We start from the raw sequence: 16483 nt of genomic DNA on the forward strand, positions 1-16483 counted from the left end.
TAGAGATAGGAAAGTATAGAATGCGCTACTCCTTTTTTTCTGAGAAAATGGTTGGCGGGTATATTAGATCATATTTTTTCCCGGAACGTAAAAAAAAAAAAGCTGTTATTTTAAAAACGCTGTAAGAAAAATGGTAGCGCTAGTGCTCTTTCTAATTCTGATCTTATTTTGTACGAAATTATTTTGTATAGAATTACTTTAATTTTCCTCTCCCTATATTTATATTTATTGACAAAGTGTTCTCTGAAAAATTCAGAAAATTATATATGCCTTTTTCTCACTTTACTCCCACAGCAGTCCCGGGAGTTAGTCTAAACTAAGAATACAAAGGAGTGGGGTTTTGAATTCGGACCTCCTCGGCAAAAATGCCTCTCCTATTTACCAATGTATTTGTGATACGCCTGAGAGAAATGAGAAAGGTGCATTCCATTGCTTTCCGGGGAAAAAAACACCAGAAAGCCAGGATACCAGCTCTGAAGGGAAAGCAGGCTAGGTCGCAAGTTCCCTCAGACCTCTTAAAGGGGGAGAAACTTACTTTCCATTTATCTGTTTCTTTAAATAGCACAACGGAGATATTGCACAAAGGGCCAATGGGTCTTTCTGTAACCAAACCCAGCAGAGGAATAAACTGAGACAAACCCCAAGGAATGAAGGACCAGAGCAAACACACAGTGAGAAATAACAGGAACCTGAGGGGGGGGGAGAGGTAGTAAGGAAAGGGAGTACTGGAGGAAGAGACAAAAGAAAAGGGGAGACAAAGGTAGACAGCATGCAGAGGAAGACATACAGGAGGACATGAGACTGAAGCTCAGCTGAGCAGAATCAGTGAACCCACACCCTTTGAAAAGAAGGGAAGAGTAGCTGTAGTAAGAGACTCCCTACTGTCTGGGAGTGAAACTGAAATGGTCCAGGAAAGTCCATGGAACCACCAGGTATGCTGTCCCCAGAACAACAGATTACGGATAAATGGAAGGATTACCACTACTCATAAAACCTAGTAATACATATCTCTTTTTTCTGTTCCATGTGTAACAAACAATAGAGCCAAGAGGAACTGTGCAGCTCTGGGAAGGAAACTCAAGGATTTTGGGACCCAAATAGTCTTCTCATCCCTTCTAACAGTACTCAGAAGAGGAATAGAAAGGATAAGGGAAATATCTTGTGTATAACTTGTTGAGATCTTTGACTTCATAGTGTCATAGTATCTCTGCTAACCAATATCTCCTTGCTCTGCTAATGTTATGTGCAAACACATTATAATCAAAATTCTCAACAGGGTTATGCACCCAGAGGAGATTGTTTTTTAAGCAGATAAGTGCTGAATGTCTGGGAAGAAGAAACACGTAAAAGCCGAAACTGAAGTTGGAATGGAGCTGAGGTCTGATGGTGCTGAAGTAACTGAGAGTGAAAGTATTTCAGAGGATGAGGAGCAGACTGTAACAGAAAGTTCCATGATGCAGCAGGCAAGTGGAATAATGTATACAAAACTAAATGACACTAATTACATGTCATGTTCTTTTAAGATGGAGATGTATGTAAGACCCCCCCAGCCAGGGTCAGGAGGCGTATGTAGGAGTGCCGTCACTCCGATCTCAATCTAAGGAGACACAGACTTCTCCCCCACCTTCTCCGCCTAGAAAGGAAAGCAAGGAGGTGGACACCAAAGAATTGGAAGAGTTAAAAAGGGGAAAGGGTCTGAAACATCAAGGGGTAGACACCCGGGATTTGATGCAGGGAATGCAAGGGTTAAGCATGTCGGGGGCGACGGGTAGAGATTTGGCGGGAAAAGGAGGAGGTTCAATAGAGGCGGGGGTAGGAGATATAAGGGAAAGGCAAGAGGACATTCGAGGCGGTTGGGAGATGATATGGGTCCAGGATCCCTGGACGGGAAAATGGGAGCAAGTTAAGGTGCCTCATGAGGAAGCAGAACGATGCAGGCGACAAGGGTTACAACCTCGTCCCTCTTATTGGGGTGAGACCGAGGTGAAGGAGTGGAGACGTCGTCTGAGAGAGGAGCGGGTAGCTGTGGCAAGAGAAATCGAGGCAAAGAAAGCATGGCATCTCACGGAGCTCCAGAAGATGGGGGTCTACCCGGACCGTGGCTGGCCAGTCCGGGAGAGGGATCCCCATTCTGGGGTTTGAGCGGAGACGAAGAGACCCTACCGCTACTAGGTCTGAAGAGAGAAGAGGGAGGTCCACTGGTTGCAGAGAAGATGTTATCTGGACCATGGGACTTTGATGAAACAAACCCCTTTGTTGGTAACGTTTGGACACCCTTGCAGTCAGAGTTCAGATGGCAAGAGACTTTCAACCCAGTTCCGAAAGATGTTGCTGTTAATGTTGAACTGTTAATAAAGGAAGACAGTGTTGAAGAGTTAAAACCGTCTCAAACTTTATTGAGTGTGACCGAAGCCCCTAATGTCGAACCCTCACAATGTACTTGAGGAGTCACTGTGGCAGTATGTGTTAAATCCTCATGATGATGGTGATAAAGCGAGAGCCATGATAATATTGTGCTTGAAAGATTCACAACTTACATGAGGAATCTGAAAACAAGCCAGGAGTTTTGGCAGGCACTCAAGAATGTCTATGTATGAGATACAGTCGGGTCCAAAATGGCTGTGGCACATAAGCTATATCGCAAGCGTTTAATGCCTGGAGAAGATGTGTCTAGCCATATTAAAGAGATGTTAGATTTATTTCTCCAGCTGATGTGTCTTGATAGGGATAACTGAAACTTAGTAGGATGGCTTCCAACGCGCAATTGAAGAATATAAATTGTTCAAAAAGAAAAAAATAATAGAAAGGGAGGTGGAGTCACAAACTATGTCAAAAATACATACTGTTATCACATCAAGAGCATCTGGATTAATATAATTGGGGTGATTTCCAAAAGGAATGTGGTAGTTGGAGTTTACTCCCTATGACCCAATCAAGGAGAAGATGTGGATGAAACATTTGAAAAATAAATTGTAAGAATTTCAAAGAAGTGCAGTGTAGCAGTAATGGGAGATTTCATTTATCCTGATATCTATTGGGACAGAAATTCTGCCAAATATGGCCCTTTCAAGAAGTTCCTGGCTTACATTGCTGATAATTTTCTCTTACAAAGCTGAACTTCCAAGATAGATTTTTCACAAAGAATAGTATTGAAATCCTTTAGTCTTCTATCCGAGGCATTTCATTAATTGTCTCATTATTTTACATTCTTACTTCTGAGATTCAGGTATAGGGCAAGCCCTTCCCACTACCCTATATAGCGCCAGAATGTAGAACATCCTTTGCAAAATCAGATGAGTGACTGTTGCAGCAACAATTGAAGAGGTGCCTATAGCTGGAAAGAGTACAAGCATATGGATATGGAAATATTTATTTTACTCATTTGCCTTGTTGTATAGAAATTGAAGATATATTGCTTTTGAGTATGTAGTCGTGAGATCCATAAAGATCTTCTGGACCTTCCTCCTGGCCACAACATAGCAGATGAGAGGGGTGAGGCTCATTCAGTTTTGTTCATGTAGTGCTAAATTATGGTCATAGAGTATCCAGGCTCTGTAAAGTAACAGCACTGGGTTGGGGATAGGGACAATGGTATTTTGTCTCTGGAGGTCTGATCTAGGGCTATGGGTTTTGTTGTCAGCATTGCTTGGACTATGTGTCTCCACCTAAGCTGTTTTATTTGTAAATTCAGATTTTGCATATAAGCTTCCCGTGACTTTATTCTAAAGGAAATCAAGCCAGCTGAAGTCCTATAGTCTTGGAATGTTTCAATGCTTAAAGAATTTCACTTATTGCAGAAAACTGGCAGACCGCTTTTTATCCACCATTTTTCTGCATCATTGCTTTAGTGCCATCTATTTTATTGCTCAGTTAAATTGTTTTTAGCATTTTTATTTTTATTTTTGGTTTTACGTTGCTTTTTCCTGTAAACGATCAAGAGTTGTGTCTCGGCACTAATGGGAGTGGTATACAAATCCAACAAACAAACAAACAAACAAACTACTCATTTCTGAATCAGCTGCCAGGGGATACAGGCATAACTCCAACAAATTACAGTACTGTGATCTCTTACTAGCCACCTGCTACCTGCTGCAATCTGGATGTATGCCCACAGTTCCAGAAAATCTGGCAGCAGGAATGGTCTAAGCTACTCCTACAGACCCTCATCCTCATGCAGCATTATACAGATTAGTAGATTTTGGATTACTCACCTTGTGCACTGAAACACCTCCCTTTATACTCCTACCATATATGTAATGAAACACCCTAGAAAATTTTAAATATTATTTTAGAGACAGGGAAAATAAAAGAACAAGAGTGCCCAAGAACAAGTACTCAGTGATACAAACACCACACTTTGCAGAGTTTCAGCTTTTCATCTGTCATGTAAATTTGTGTGTGTGTGTGTATAAGACTTAAGGCTGCAATAACTTCACTACTTGTGAAGCTGAAAGATGATGATGATGATGATTACTGTAATAATAATAATAATAATAATAATAATAATAATAATAATAATAATAATAATAATAATAATTATTATTATTATTATTATTATTATTATTATTATTATTATTATTATTATTATTATTATTATTATTATTATTAGTGATGCTGCAGAGCAGTGTAGTAAAAGTTGGAGGGCATATGGAAGTGGTCTGTTTATATATGTGCTTGAGTCTGATGAATTAGGTCTTGGCGTTAAGTAGTAAGGAGAATGTGCTTTTAAGACATTATTGGCTGGATCCCAATTTGAGGGATGGATGCCACTTAGGTCCTAATAAGATTGTCCTGCAGGAGGGAATGACGTACCTTGTAACACCCAGGGTAAGAAGACCCACCTTGGTGCTATGTGTGCTTGTAGCCAAGGATTTTCCTGTATTTATTCTTTTCACAGCAGAATTAATGAAATAAAGATAAGATGCTCCAAGAAACAGGGAAAATATCTAAGATCTCTTGTTGGTATGTATTTTTCTTCTTTCCTAATAACTACGTCACAGGCTTTTAAAATTTAACTGTGCTCTTCAATGACTTAGCAATACAAATCTGCTTAGGTAAAGAGAGGTGATTAAGTGGGAAGTTGTAGAAGGCAAAAGCTATATAATGTGAAATTAGCATGTAGCTGTGTAGCTGCTGTATCCAGGATTACTTAAAGTCAGAGCCATCTAGGTACATGCCAGGTTCATGTAAGCAGGTAGTCTGTCTTCCTAGTATACAAGTAACAGTTATGTTCTCCCCCCACAAGAGACAGTAGAAAGTAACTGTGTTAAGGCCCTTGTGTTATTTCTCCTTTTCATTCATATGGCAGACAATTAAGAACCGTAATCACGTTTCGCTGTATATGAATAAACTTCTCCAGACTAGTATAATTAGTGTTGTTCAGCATTATGCAGTTGAACATGCACATATTGCTAAGTAATTTGTTCATAATGTTTTACTGATAATTGTATAAGTGTCTCACATTCACCCCATAATTCTGTCTTATGAGGTTTTTTTGATAAAAACTGTTCTAGCTAATCGACATACCTGCTGTTTGCACCTCAACAGGTTTTATTTTAATGCTGGAAGATTTTGTGTTACTAATCAGAACAAAAGACACACAATCAGTTATAACGTATATGTATCAGATGCCTAAATAAAAAATGCAGTAATCCAAAGATTCAAACAAATGCATGCACAGGAAGCATTTTGATATGGTGTCCAGAATTGACCTTTAAATAAGGCTCTCACCTAATGGCGGAAATGTTTGTTGATTAATTGTATTTCTTCACCCAAGTGGTTAACATTAACAGATCTGAAGGAAAAAGGTAGCTCTGGGTTAGATAGGTCTCTTGGCAAAATTTCCATTAATTGATCCATCTACCTCCTGGATGGGTTTTTTGGTGCCAGTTGTAGCATATATGCTGATCTCCTCTTTGAATGCCCTCCAGTGAATATCTGGGAGTCAGCAATTTAAATGCCTCTGTGTCCCTGAGCAATGCTATGTTGGGGACACTGTGGGAAATTAAAGTGCTGCAAAGGCCTGAGAAAATAATGGTTTAATGAACGGTTAGCTGCAGGCTAAACCACAGAAGCCTGTGCTGCAGGGTCAGAAGACCAAGCAGTCGTAAGATCGAATCCACGCGACGGAGTGAGCTCCCGTCGCTTGTCCCAGCTCCCGCCAACCTAGTGGTTCGAAAGCATGCAAATGCGAGTAGATAAATAGGGACCACCTCGGTGGGAAGGTAACAGCATTCCGTGTCTAAGTCACACTGGCCATGTGACCACGGAAGATTGTCTTCGGACAAACGCTGGTTCTATGGTTTGGAAACGGGGATGAGCACCGCCCCCTAGAGTCAAACACGACTGGACAAAACTTGTCAAGGGGAACCTTTACCTTTACCTAGGGCTACAATCATCAGTGGTCCCAGGGTATGGCCCAAGAATGGCTGGTGCTGATGCCAAGACTGATTTCTTGGTTCTCAGAGAATGCATACTTCATGGCAGGAATATTGCAGAAGAGGCAATTTTTTCTGTATATAGGAGAAGGAGGATTGCCTCTTCCAGAAAAGTACTTGGCACCCATGGATTTGTAAGTATTTATATTTAAAAATAGCTTACCATGCGTCATACTTTTTGTATTAAACAGGAGTAATGTTTTAATGAAAATCATTTGCAGTCTGGATACTGTACAGTATTGTTAAGTGCTCACTGTTATATAGAAGTGATGAGGTATCTTACCCAAATGTTCACAGTTTGCATGCATTCTCTTAAAACTATCAGATCTGCTTATAACACCTATGCTCCTTATGAAGGGTGCCTTTCTCTGACTTCACTGTCACAGTATGTACACCACACTGTAAACCAAGAATGGGTGTTGGCTTACCACAACCTAGCATGCAGTTGACCTGCATTAGAAATGTGACTTGATCTTCTGAAATTCCATTTTATTTGTTCTGTAAGGGAAGCTGCTGCTGATAGTATCTTATGGAAGAAAAGAGATGAGTCAGAGTCCAAAAAAGAGACCCGGTGATGAAAGACCATAGTTCTGCTTTAGCTTAGTCAAAGGACACAAATACGGGACAGATTTTGACAAAAATAATTGCAAGGGAGACAAGCTTTTGGGCAGAAAGACTTCTGTTCTACATATTTGCTTGTTGCTGTATACTTTTATAGCACCCTCTTTGGATCTATTACATAATACAATTGTACACTGTAAAAATGATAACAATCATCAGCAGTGAAATAGAAGAGCAGCTATTCTAGCACTTTAGCAGCAAATAGAAATTTTAAAGTTTAGACCAGGAATGGGCAAAGTGCGGCCCCATGCAGCCCCCAAGAAGCTCCAGCATGAATGTTTAAGCCACCTCAGGCCCCCTCAGCCTCCTCAAAGTTTCCCTTTTTGCCCACCCAATGCAAATTGTGCCCACCTAAGCCTCTACATAGCATGCGTTGCGCAGTATATCTCATTTTGCCCCACTTCAAAAGCCTATTAAAAAATCAGAATAACCAGTTGATATTTCCTGTTTCTGAAAAGTTCTTTTAAGGCCCCAAATAGGATTTAGTGGGATCTATATACTGTATCCAAATGTGGGATATATAGTGCAAATTATGTTATCCAGATACCAGATGCCATTATGAGGCATGATTTGCATTTTAAGAGGTGATTTGTTTTCCAGATTTCTGTCAGGGTTACTGAAGGGGGTGTGTGGCTCTCAGAAGTCCAGGGAAAATAGTAACTGGTAACTTGGAAGTTGCCCATCTCTTATCTATACTCTAAAATACACTGAAAATAAAACTGTGAGTGCCAGGCAGATCTTCTTGGGGAAGGCATTCCATTATTGCTACAACTGAGTATGGGCCTTTCTGTTGTAGGCATCCATCAGACTGCATTGGACAAGTTTATCTAGAAGAGAGAGTCTAAAGCTGCTCTAAGCATTCTAACATATATGAGGAGAGTTGTTGTTTTAGGTCAGGTTTGGGGAAACGTTGGCCCTCTAGAATCCAGATGTTTTGCACTTTGTCTCCCAGAAGCTACAGCCCACATGGCCAATGGAAAGTAATTATGAATGATATAGTACAACAGGGTAGAGGACCAAAGGTTTCTACCTTTGCTTTATATATCTTCAAGCCATTTGGCTAGAAAGGTTTAAACTGGGACCAGAATCCAACCAACAGGCCACTGGATGATGGATATTTTTCACGAGACTATATCCAGACAGGGGAACAGATGATATGTTAACCAAAGTCAGTAAAAGGTAATCCTAGTGACAATGATGATGACTGCATGGCATTCCCAGATTGAACCTGTTCTTTCATGTAATGATTGCACCTTTGCTGTCATTTTTGAAGCCCATTGTCTACATATATTTTGACATTTGCTCTCTCTCTCTTCCCCCCCCCCGGTATTCGAAAACTCAGTACTTTAGCAAGACAGACATAATGGCTGGAATCCTGTTGCACAAGTCATGGTGTACAACTGTGACCATGTCATTAGCTATAGTAGTGGTTTTTAACCTTTTTGAAAGAAATGCCCCCTTGAGCCATTGAGGAAGTTATCATCACCCCCCTCCCCGCGGTGATGATATCCTATTTATTTATTTATTTATTTATTTATTTATTTATTTATTTATTTATTTATTTACTTACTTACTTACTTACTTACTTACTTACTTACTTACTTACTTACTTACTTACTTACTTATTTATTTAAGACACTTAAATCCAATGATCCCTGAAAACAAAATTCAATTCCAAGAAAATGAAAAGCCCCCAAAAAGTAACATTTAATGATTTAGTTGCAAGCGAGTTTTAAGACACAAAAAGAAATATAAAAAGGGTATAAAAAAACCCCGCAATACAGGAACTAAAAATTTCAAGATGAAAACTCTGAAACTAAATTAAGATTGGAGGAAAATATATAGTCATGCACATTGTAAAAAGGCTACAGCCATCTTCACAGATTTGGCTTGCTCCAGCGCCCCCTACCGCCCCCTTCTGCTCTACCGCCCCTACGCCGCCCCTTTTCATTCTACCGCCCCCCTGAAAAATGAAATTGCCCCCTGGGGGGCATTATCGCCCATGTTAAAAACCACTGAGCTATAGCCATGCTGCAGCTATTTTGGCAGTGGCAATTTTTGAAGCTCCCTCCTCTGTTCTGCAGCTCCCAAAGGCTTTCCCAATATGAAGGTGATCCTTTGGGATCCCTAGAACTGGGGAGGAGTGGAATAGGAACTTTTAATACCCCCAAAATGGCCACGACATGGCTATGGGTGATGGCATAATCACATTTGTGCAGTGTAAGGTACGCAAAAGGATTGTGGCTGATGAAACTTGTTTTCTTTCTGTCTGCGATGCATTTGTTCCAACATACATTTTTGAATAAACTCAGCAGACTTGGCTTTAGAATTTTGCTCATCCCACAAATTCTCTTTGCTTACTTCTGTGGAAAATAACTTACTAAGGGTTTTTATTTTAAAGCTACTTTGTGGATCATCTGTAAAGTAAAGTAATTTGCTCAATTAAGTCTAGAATCTTATTGGTGATTTATAAATCTATAAGTGAAATACAACCAGAAATGTGATTCAAACCTTGTTAGTTAGTAGGAATTTACTGCCACAATGTACCCAATATAATCTACACATATTTGAATCACCAGTAGAGCTCTGGCCTGTAAGTGCTAATGGCAAGTTGTTTTGCAAAGAATTAAGCAATCCATACTGAAGGTATTGAGGGAGGCCTATATCCAAGTATATGAGTAGAGAACTCAGAGCTCTATATATATACTGTATATATCTCTCTTATCTCCACTCAAGTTTCAGTTTAGAAAAGGTTTTCCTGTGGGATCACGCAACCAAGAACTCTCATCGGGCACCGTGACATCAGTAATTAAGATCACCTGACTTAAATGGCCAACTGCAGAATGCTAGGATCAAAGTCCTGTAATAAATAACTGTAAAAGGAAGTTCAGTCATTTCCTTATGGAACAGACAACTGTCTTTTCAGCTCTGAGTTCTCTACTCATTTGAGGACCATCTTTCTCCTTTTCACTTATCTCCTTCTGTGAAAGAAAAGTGGCAACCAAAAGCGCCGTCTCTTTTCTAGTCAGGTAATGTCTCTTTGTTGCTTCTTTCATCTGAAGGAGGAATTGGTACCTAGAATCCCTTCCTCACAGAAGGAACGTAAACGCTTTGCCTGGTCCGTTTCAGTTCCTTGTTAATATCATAGGAATGGATATACTTGATATGATAACAATATATATGTTACAACAGAGTTTATATTCAGGTAGTTTGCATTATAATAATGTTTAATACATATGTAAGAAACATTGGCTGGAATACTGTTGGTGAAGTTGTACAGGCATAAGGCTGATGGTGTCATCAGCCAAGGACATTAACCTTTAATTTAAAGTCTCCTATCCCCCCACATTGTGTTCCAATGCTTTCTTTTGATTTGGGAAAACCTTTGGAAGCCTTGGTGCTGGTGGGGGAGCCTTTAATATCTAAAAATTACATATGGTGGAAATTCAGGGGTTCAGTGTCCATAGAATGATTGTTTTGACCTTTCTATCAGCTGCTAGAGGAAAACAGGCACATAATTTTGAAATAAAATTACTTGCAGTGCAGATGTTAAATCAACAGCTGGGATTCTAAAGGTATTCAAGTATGGTTTGTGTACCTTGCCATAATTGTGGTGAGGTGCCAGAGTACATCTTGTTTCACAACTGGGTGTATGACCAGGCATAAGAAATGGAGGTGCACTAGCATTGCATCAATTACCGGTAGCTGTGGCAAGTTATTCAAACCTTATACAAGCAGCAATAGGATTCTGGCCAACATGTTTAGACTCTTGAAAATGAGAACATATATGTGTGTACAATATAATATGGGATTGGTCTGTGCCCCATCTGCCACTTTTCCATTATCAGTGCAATGAATGAATACTTTCGGCACTTCTACAAGCTGTTCAGTTAATTCCCTGATGGTTTGCATTTTCCATTTATTTTTTTGCTGGAAGATTTTACACTTTTTGATTTTCTCTTTTTTTAAGTATAGACTGTATGTATCATCTTGAAGCAGGATGGTGGTTCTCAGAAAAGTAAGTCTAATCTTTCTCTTTAGTATTACATTTTGATGATTGCGTAAATTAAAACCTAAGCTAAGACACAGCTAAGTGGTGGTGTTTTTTTGTTTGTTGTTGTTATTTGCCTAATTTCTTCTGTTTTATTTAATCAAAAGCACCCCAGTAAACTACAGCTTGGATCCAGAATTACACATGGTTAACCAAGTGGGCAAAATGAATTTCTTCACACGTTCCTTTCTTTGAGAGCTCCTTAAAATTGTAACACGTGCATCAGGGATTCTGCTAATTGAGGTGGACTGTGATACAGAGGATGACAGGAAAATATAGAAGTCCGTGAACAAATGTACCTTCTGTTAACAGGAGCTCTGAAAGATGCCTCCTTCCAATTTTTAGTAACATGTGTTTTCCCCCTTCATTCCCCTGCACTATAGAGAGACTCAGTCATCACTTTCTGTGTAACAGAAGAGGCTACAGCTGAGAGCAGGGGACAGAGAGGAGCTTGCCTGTGTTTTAGAAGAAGGCACTTCTTAGCCCTGCTGCTTTTCAAGGCATATCTATGGGGATGTGCATCAGACCTTTTTTCCTGCCTCTTTGCAGGCTTTGGAATTCCCCCCATGAGACAGAGAGAAGCTGGCTCCTCTTTTGTTGCCCTGGTGTTTATTCAGACAGGCATTTGACATCAGCTAGGTTTTAACTGAAGGAATCTGTTTTTTTCAAAATTGATCTGTTTTTAATTGCATTTTAAATCTGCTTTATCTTTTAATTGTATTTGATTTTACATTGAATTTAACTGCTGTGGATTACCTTGAGCCCTGTTAATATTAATTAAACGAATAGATCATTTAATTGTTACAAATGTCAGCACCATATTTCATCTACAAACCATAGACGTATAGAGCTGAAAAGAGAACATATTACTATTTAATTGGCTTGTCCTATTATGGAAACAAAAATAATTATCTCTAAACAATCTCTGATGTGGATGGTGGCTCTAGTTTTCTGTTAAAGTGAGATTGATTGATTGACAAGATTTTTTAACCATGCCATTACCAGTGGTCTCTGAGATTTATGTATATTTGGCAAATTATTTGATGGCTAAATTAATTCTAGTATAGCTGTGGATCTTGCATTTTACAGTTTGAGAGGTAAAGTAATAAAACACTTTATGGAGGCAACAGCAATCACAATAGTTGGCAATAAACTGTTCTAGAGCAATACATTTTTACAGTGTGCAGAAAGATCAGAGAATACATAACAGTATGAAATTAATCAAGCCTCATACAAGATAAACTTGAGCTACTTTGTAGGGCGTATGAAGCAAGGGAGAAGCTGATGAATCGGGCAGGGCTAGGGATAAGAGTTGCAGGCTATTCATTTTCCTGAAAAGGGGAAGAAGATAATCACCAGCATTATTTGGAGGGGCAGGAGAAAAATGCATTACACTTCTTAGCAGAGAGGTATTCTTCTATCAGATGGTCAGAGCTAAAGTTGCCACCTAAAGTAATGACTTGCCTGCCTAGCCCAGCCTCAGGCTTTAGAGAGCCTTTTTGCCCATACCAACCATGTGTGGAAGGAAAGTAAAGGAAAAAGTTGAGCTGAATGCTTCTACATTTCTATTGGAGGTTACAGTAATATGTCTGACTTTTCTAACAATGGAATATTTTTGTTTAAGGTCTTACTACTGGTATTTGTCTTGAATCTTAATTTTTAAGTTGAATTAATGAAATCCCTAATTCAGATTTCAGTTGAATATCAGAAAAAACTTCCTAACTGTTAGAGCAGTACAACAGTGGAATCAGTTACCTCGGGAGTTGGTGAGTTCTCCAACACTGGAGGCATTCAAGGCAAAACTTAGGTCATCACCTGGCAGATATGCTTTGATTGTATTCCTGTGTTCAGCAAGGGGTTGGAATTGATGGCTTTGAACTCACCTTCCAACTTCACTTTTCTAAGATTCTACGATTCTATTAAATCCTCTTCTCTCCCGCCTCCCCAGGGTGATCACATATGGCTGGAATCCCCTTCAAGCAGTGAGTTTAATGTACCTATTGGTGCAGTTGTCAAGATTTCAGACTCAGGACGATTCTTGGTGGAGGATGATGAAGGCAAGGTAGACTACTATCATTTGTTCTGCAGGGCCAAATGTTGTATAACATAGCTGAAATGTCAGAAGTAAACCTAAACACAGCCATTGATCCAGATATTGTTGCACATGGTAATGATAATTGTATGCCAGTAAGTCAACTCTGACTTATGGCAACCTTTCCAGGGTTTTTTTTTAGGTAGAGTCCTCAGAAGTTGCTTACCATTCCATTCTACTAGGAGCATCCTGTGCAGCTTGCCCAAGATTAAACACACTGGTTCTACTTTTGGGAACCACAGTGGGGAATCAATTTCCCAATGTCTGATTTTGCAACCAGATACTTAACTGACTGAACTATCTAGCTACAGTATTGGATATGGTAGGTGTCTTGAATTGATGGCCACAACTGGATGTGAATTGTTTTCTAATGGGATAATGAAAAAATCTCAGAAGTTATCTCTCCTGAGTTATCTGAGCCAGTATATAAAATCCATCCTGATTAGGGCTCATCTAAACAGAGATGATACCACTGTGATGGCAGAAAGTGAGGAGGAATTAAAGAACCTCTTAATGAGGGTGAAAGAGGAGAGTGCAAAAAACAGCCTGAAATTCGACATCTAAAAAACTAAGATCATGGCCACTGGTCCTATCACCTCCTGGGAAATTGAAGGGGAAGATATGGAGGCCTTGTCAGATTTTACTTTTGTGTGCTCCACGATCACTGCAGATGGTGACAGCAGCCACGAAATTAAAAGACGCCTGCTTCTAGGGAGGAAAGCGATGACAAACCTCAACAGCATCTTAAAAAGCAGAGACATCACCTTGCCGACAAAGGTCCACATAGTCAAAGCTGTGGTTTTTCCAGTAGCGATGTATGGAAGTGAGAGCTGGACCACAAAGAAAGCTGACCACCGAAGAATTGATGCTTTTGAATTCTAGTGCTGGAGGAGACTCTTGAGAGTCCCCTGGACTGCAAAGAGAACCAAAATGTCCATTTTGAAGGAAATCTACCCTGAGTGCTCACTGGAAGGACAGATCCTGAAGCTGAGGCTCCAATACTTTGGTCATCTCATGAGAAGAGAAGACTCCCTGGAAAAGACCCTGATGTTAGGAAAGTGTGAAGGCAAGAGGAGAAGGGGATGACAGAGGACAAGATTGTTGGACAGTATCACTGAAGCTACCAACATGAATTTGACCCAACTCCGGGAGGCAATGGAAGACAGGAGGGCCTGGCATGCTCTGGTCCATGGGGTCACAAAGAGTCGGACATGACTTAATGACTAAACAACAACAAGAACACAGAGATATTGTTTCCAGTCATTCTGGGACATTCTAGTATTTTTTGTGTGACAGATTTGAATAGATCCCCAAGGTGTTAGCATTCACACATGAGAAGGGTAGTTGTTGCTGGGTCTACTGGAAAACACTGGTTACACCAGTACTGCCTGTCCACCCACATCTGGATCTGTTCCCTGATGTCTTTCTACCAACACAAATTGCCCTCTCCTTTTGCCTGTCTTCTCTGTCTTGTCTCTATTTTATTCTGCTCTTATCCCTCTTTCTTTTGTCCATCCATGGGATATGCAGAGGGGTGAAGGTTTACCAGCAGAAAAACACTCATTAGGAAATGACACCCACTCAAGCCAGTATGAGAGTCTACATGAGCAGTTCCTGCACTGAACCAAATTGGAGCAAAGTGGAACAAAAATACGCCACCACCTGTATTAAACCGTGTTGTGACCGTATTATACTTGATCTGATTGATCATCACCCAGCAGTGGTGTGAAAATGGACAGAAAGCAAGGATCTTTGTCCCACTGTGACTCAGTTTAGCTTAATTTCAACCCTCTGTTGTGTGGACACTGAGATGCAGTCCTGGTATTATGGGTGCAAGGGAAGTTGAACAAAAGCTCTGTGTGGACAATTGCCTTTTTTCAGGAACACTGGATCACGGCACGGAACATTGGTGCTGTGCGACCGATGCACCCTGCCTCTGTCCATGGAGTAGAAGATATGATCTGCCTTGGAGACCTGAACGAAGCTGGCATGGTACGGAACCTCCTTATCCGCTACAAGGAGGATAAAATCTATGTGAGTGAACAAACTATATACGTATTGCCTTCAAAGAGTAATGTGAAGTTTCGATTTGTATTTTGTCAGGTCACAGAGTTCAGATTGAGAGTACAATAATTCTTCTCTTTTGTGGAGAAGCCTCCTTCCTCAGAGATGAGTGGAATTACATGGCAAATATTTATACATGGCCTCAGATCAGAGACTGTATTTGTATTTTAAATGGTATTTTAAAACCCTACTTTGTATTTTAAAACCCTACTTTGGAGAACATCAAGTTGTCTGAATTTTGCTTTTTGTCATAGCATATATCTTAGTGTCCATCCTTTTCTTAAGTATATATACATAATTAAAGTAGCTGTACAAACCTGCTTCTGTAGGTCAGAAAATCTTCCTCATCGTTTTTTTAAACCAAAGAGTTTGTTGTACAGTTCTGTTACATTAAAATAAATGGGTGGGTTTGTGATCATCTTCAATGGAGACAATAGAAATCAAATAACATCTAATTATAGCCCTGATAAGGATCTAACAAAGTGCAGCCTATTCTCTTTACCCCTGCTCCACATCCTGAAGAAGACTGGAAGAAACTGACAAGCTGAAATGAACCAGGATTTTAAAGAAAGAAATATAATTTTACAGCATTTTGAGATATGGCTCTCCTACACATTATTTTTAACAGGCATTAATTACTTTATCTTTGGCTTGGGAGATTGTTCAATTCTCTGATTAAATGTACTCTTGGAATCTTTGCTGATTATTAACGATTAGGAACAGCATTTTAATTTCAAGTGAATAATGAGAGCAACATTAATACTAGTCCTCAGTAGTTCATGAAGGAGATAGGCAACTTTACATACAGTATTATGTTATTTATTCTACTTCCCAGTATTTTAATTTTTCTTCGTATTCACATCTAAGTTTGTTTTATGTTAGATCAGGACAGAACATGAGATAATTGGGATTTGGTGTTCTATGTCCGTGAGATCCATGTCATAAATATATTTCTTTTTCAGACATACACTGGCTCTATCTTGGTAGCCATGAATCCATATCAAGTGCTGCCCCTGTATACTGTGGAACAAATCAGACTCTATTGTAACAAGAGGATTGGAGAACTGCCACCTCATGTCTTCGCCATTGCTGACAACTGCTATTTTAATATGAAGAGAAATAAAAGAGATCAGTGTTGTGTCATCAGGTAAAGGGCAAACTTTGATGCTGTACCAAAGATGGGAAAATATTTAAATAGCTTAAGAAGAAATAGAAGCA

General features: G+C 39.7%; 1 protein-coding gene and 1 long non-coding RNA gene across 7 annotated transcripts in view; both read left to right on the forward strand.

Annotated features, from left to right (window-relative positions):
* The first annotated feature begins 392 nt into the window (after positions 1-392).
* On the forward strand, positions 393-1222 carry LOC144587874 (uncharacterized). Its single transcript, XR_013543064.1, has 2 exons — positions 393-932; positions 1043-1222. It is a non-coding gene; the product is annotated as an uncharacterized LOC144587874 (long non-coding RNA).
* A 3668-nt stretch (positions 1223-4890) lies between these two features.
* MYO7B (myosin VIIB) overlaps positions 4891-16483 on the forward strand; it is a 77174-nt gene continuing 65581 nt past the window's right edge. For 4 of the 6 annotated variants that reach the window (XM_078389357.1, XM_020787474.3, XM_078389359.1 and 1 more), the window contains exons 1-5: positions 4892-4962; positions 11029-11076; positions 13058-13171; positions 15083-15235; positions 16228-16412. In XM_078389357.1, coding sequence (XP_078245483.1) covers positions 11059-11076; positions 13058-13171; positions 15083-15235; positions 16228-16412 — 470 coding nt within the window. In that variant the 5' untranslated portion in view covers positions 4892-4962; positions 11029-11058. Of the gene's footprint in view, positions 4963-10029; positions 10088-11028; positions 11077-13057; positions 13172-15082; positions 15236-16227; positions 16413-16483 lie in introns of those variants that run through there. The other 2 variants (XM_078389358.1, XM_072995761.2) reach the window with 2 other exon arrangements.

The sequence above is a fragment of the Pogona vitticeps genome, chromosome 3, assembly GCF_051106095.1.
Source record: "Pogona vitticeps strain Pit_001003342236 chromosome 3, PviZW2.1, whole genome shotgun sequence".
Taxonomy (NCBI): Eukaryota; Metazoa; Chordata; class Lepidosauria; order Squamata; family Agamidae; genus Pogona; species Pogona vitticeps.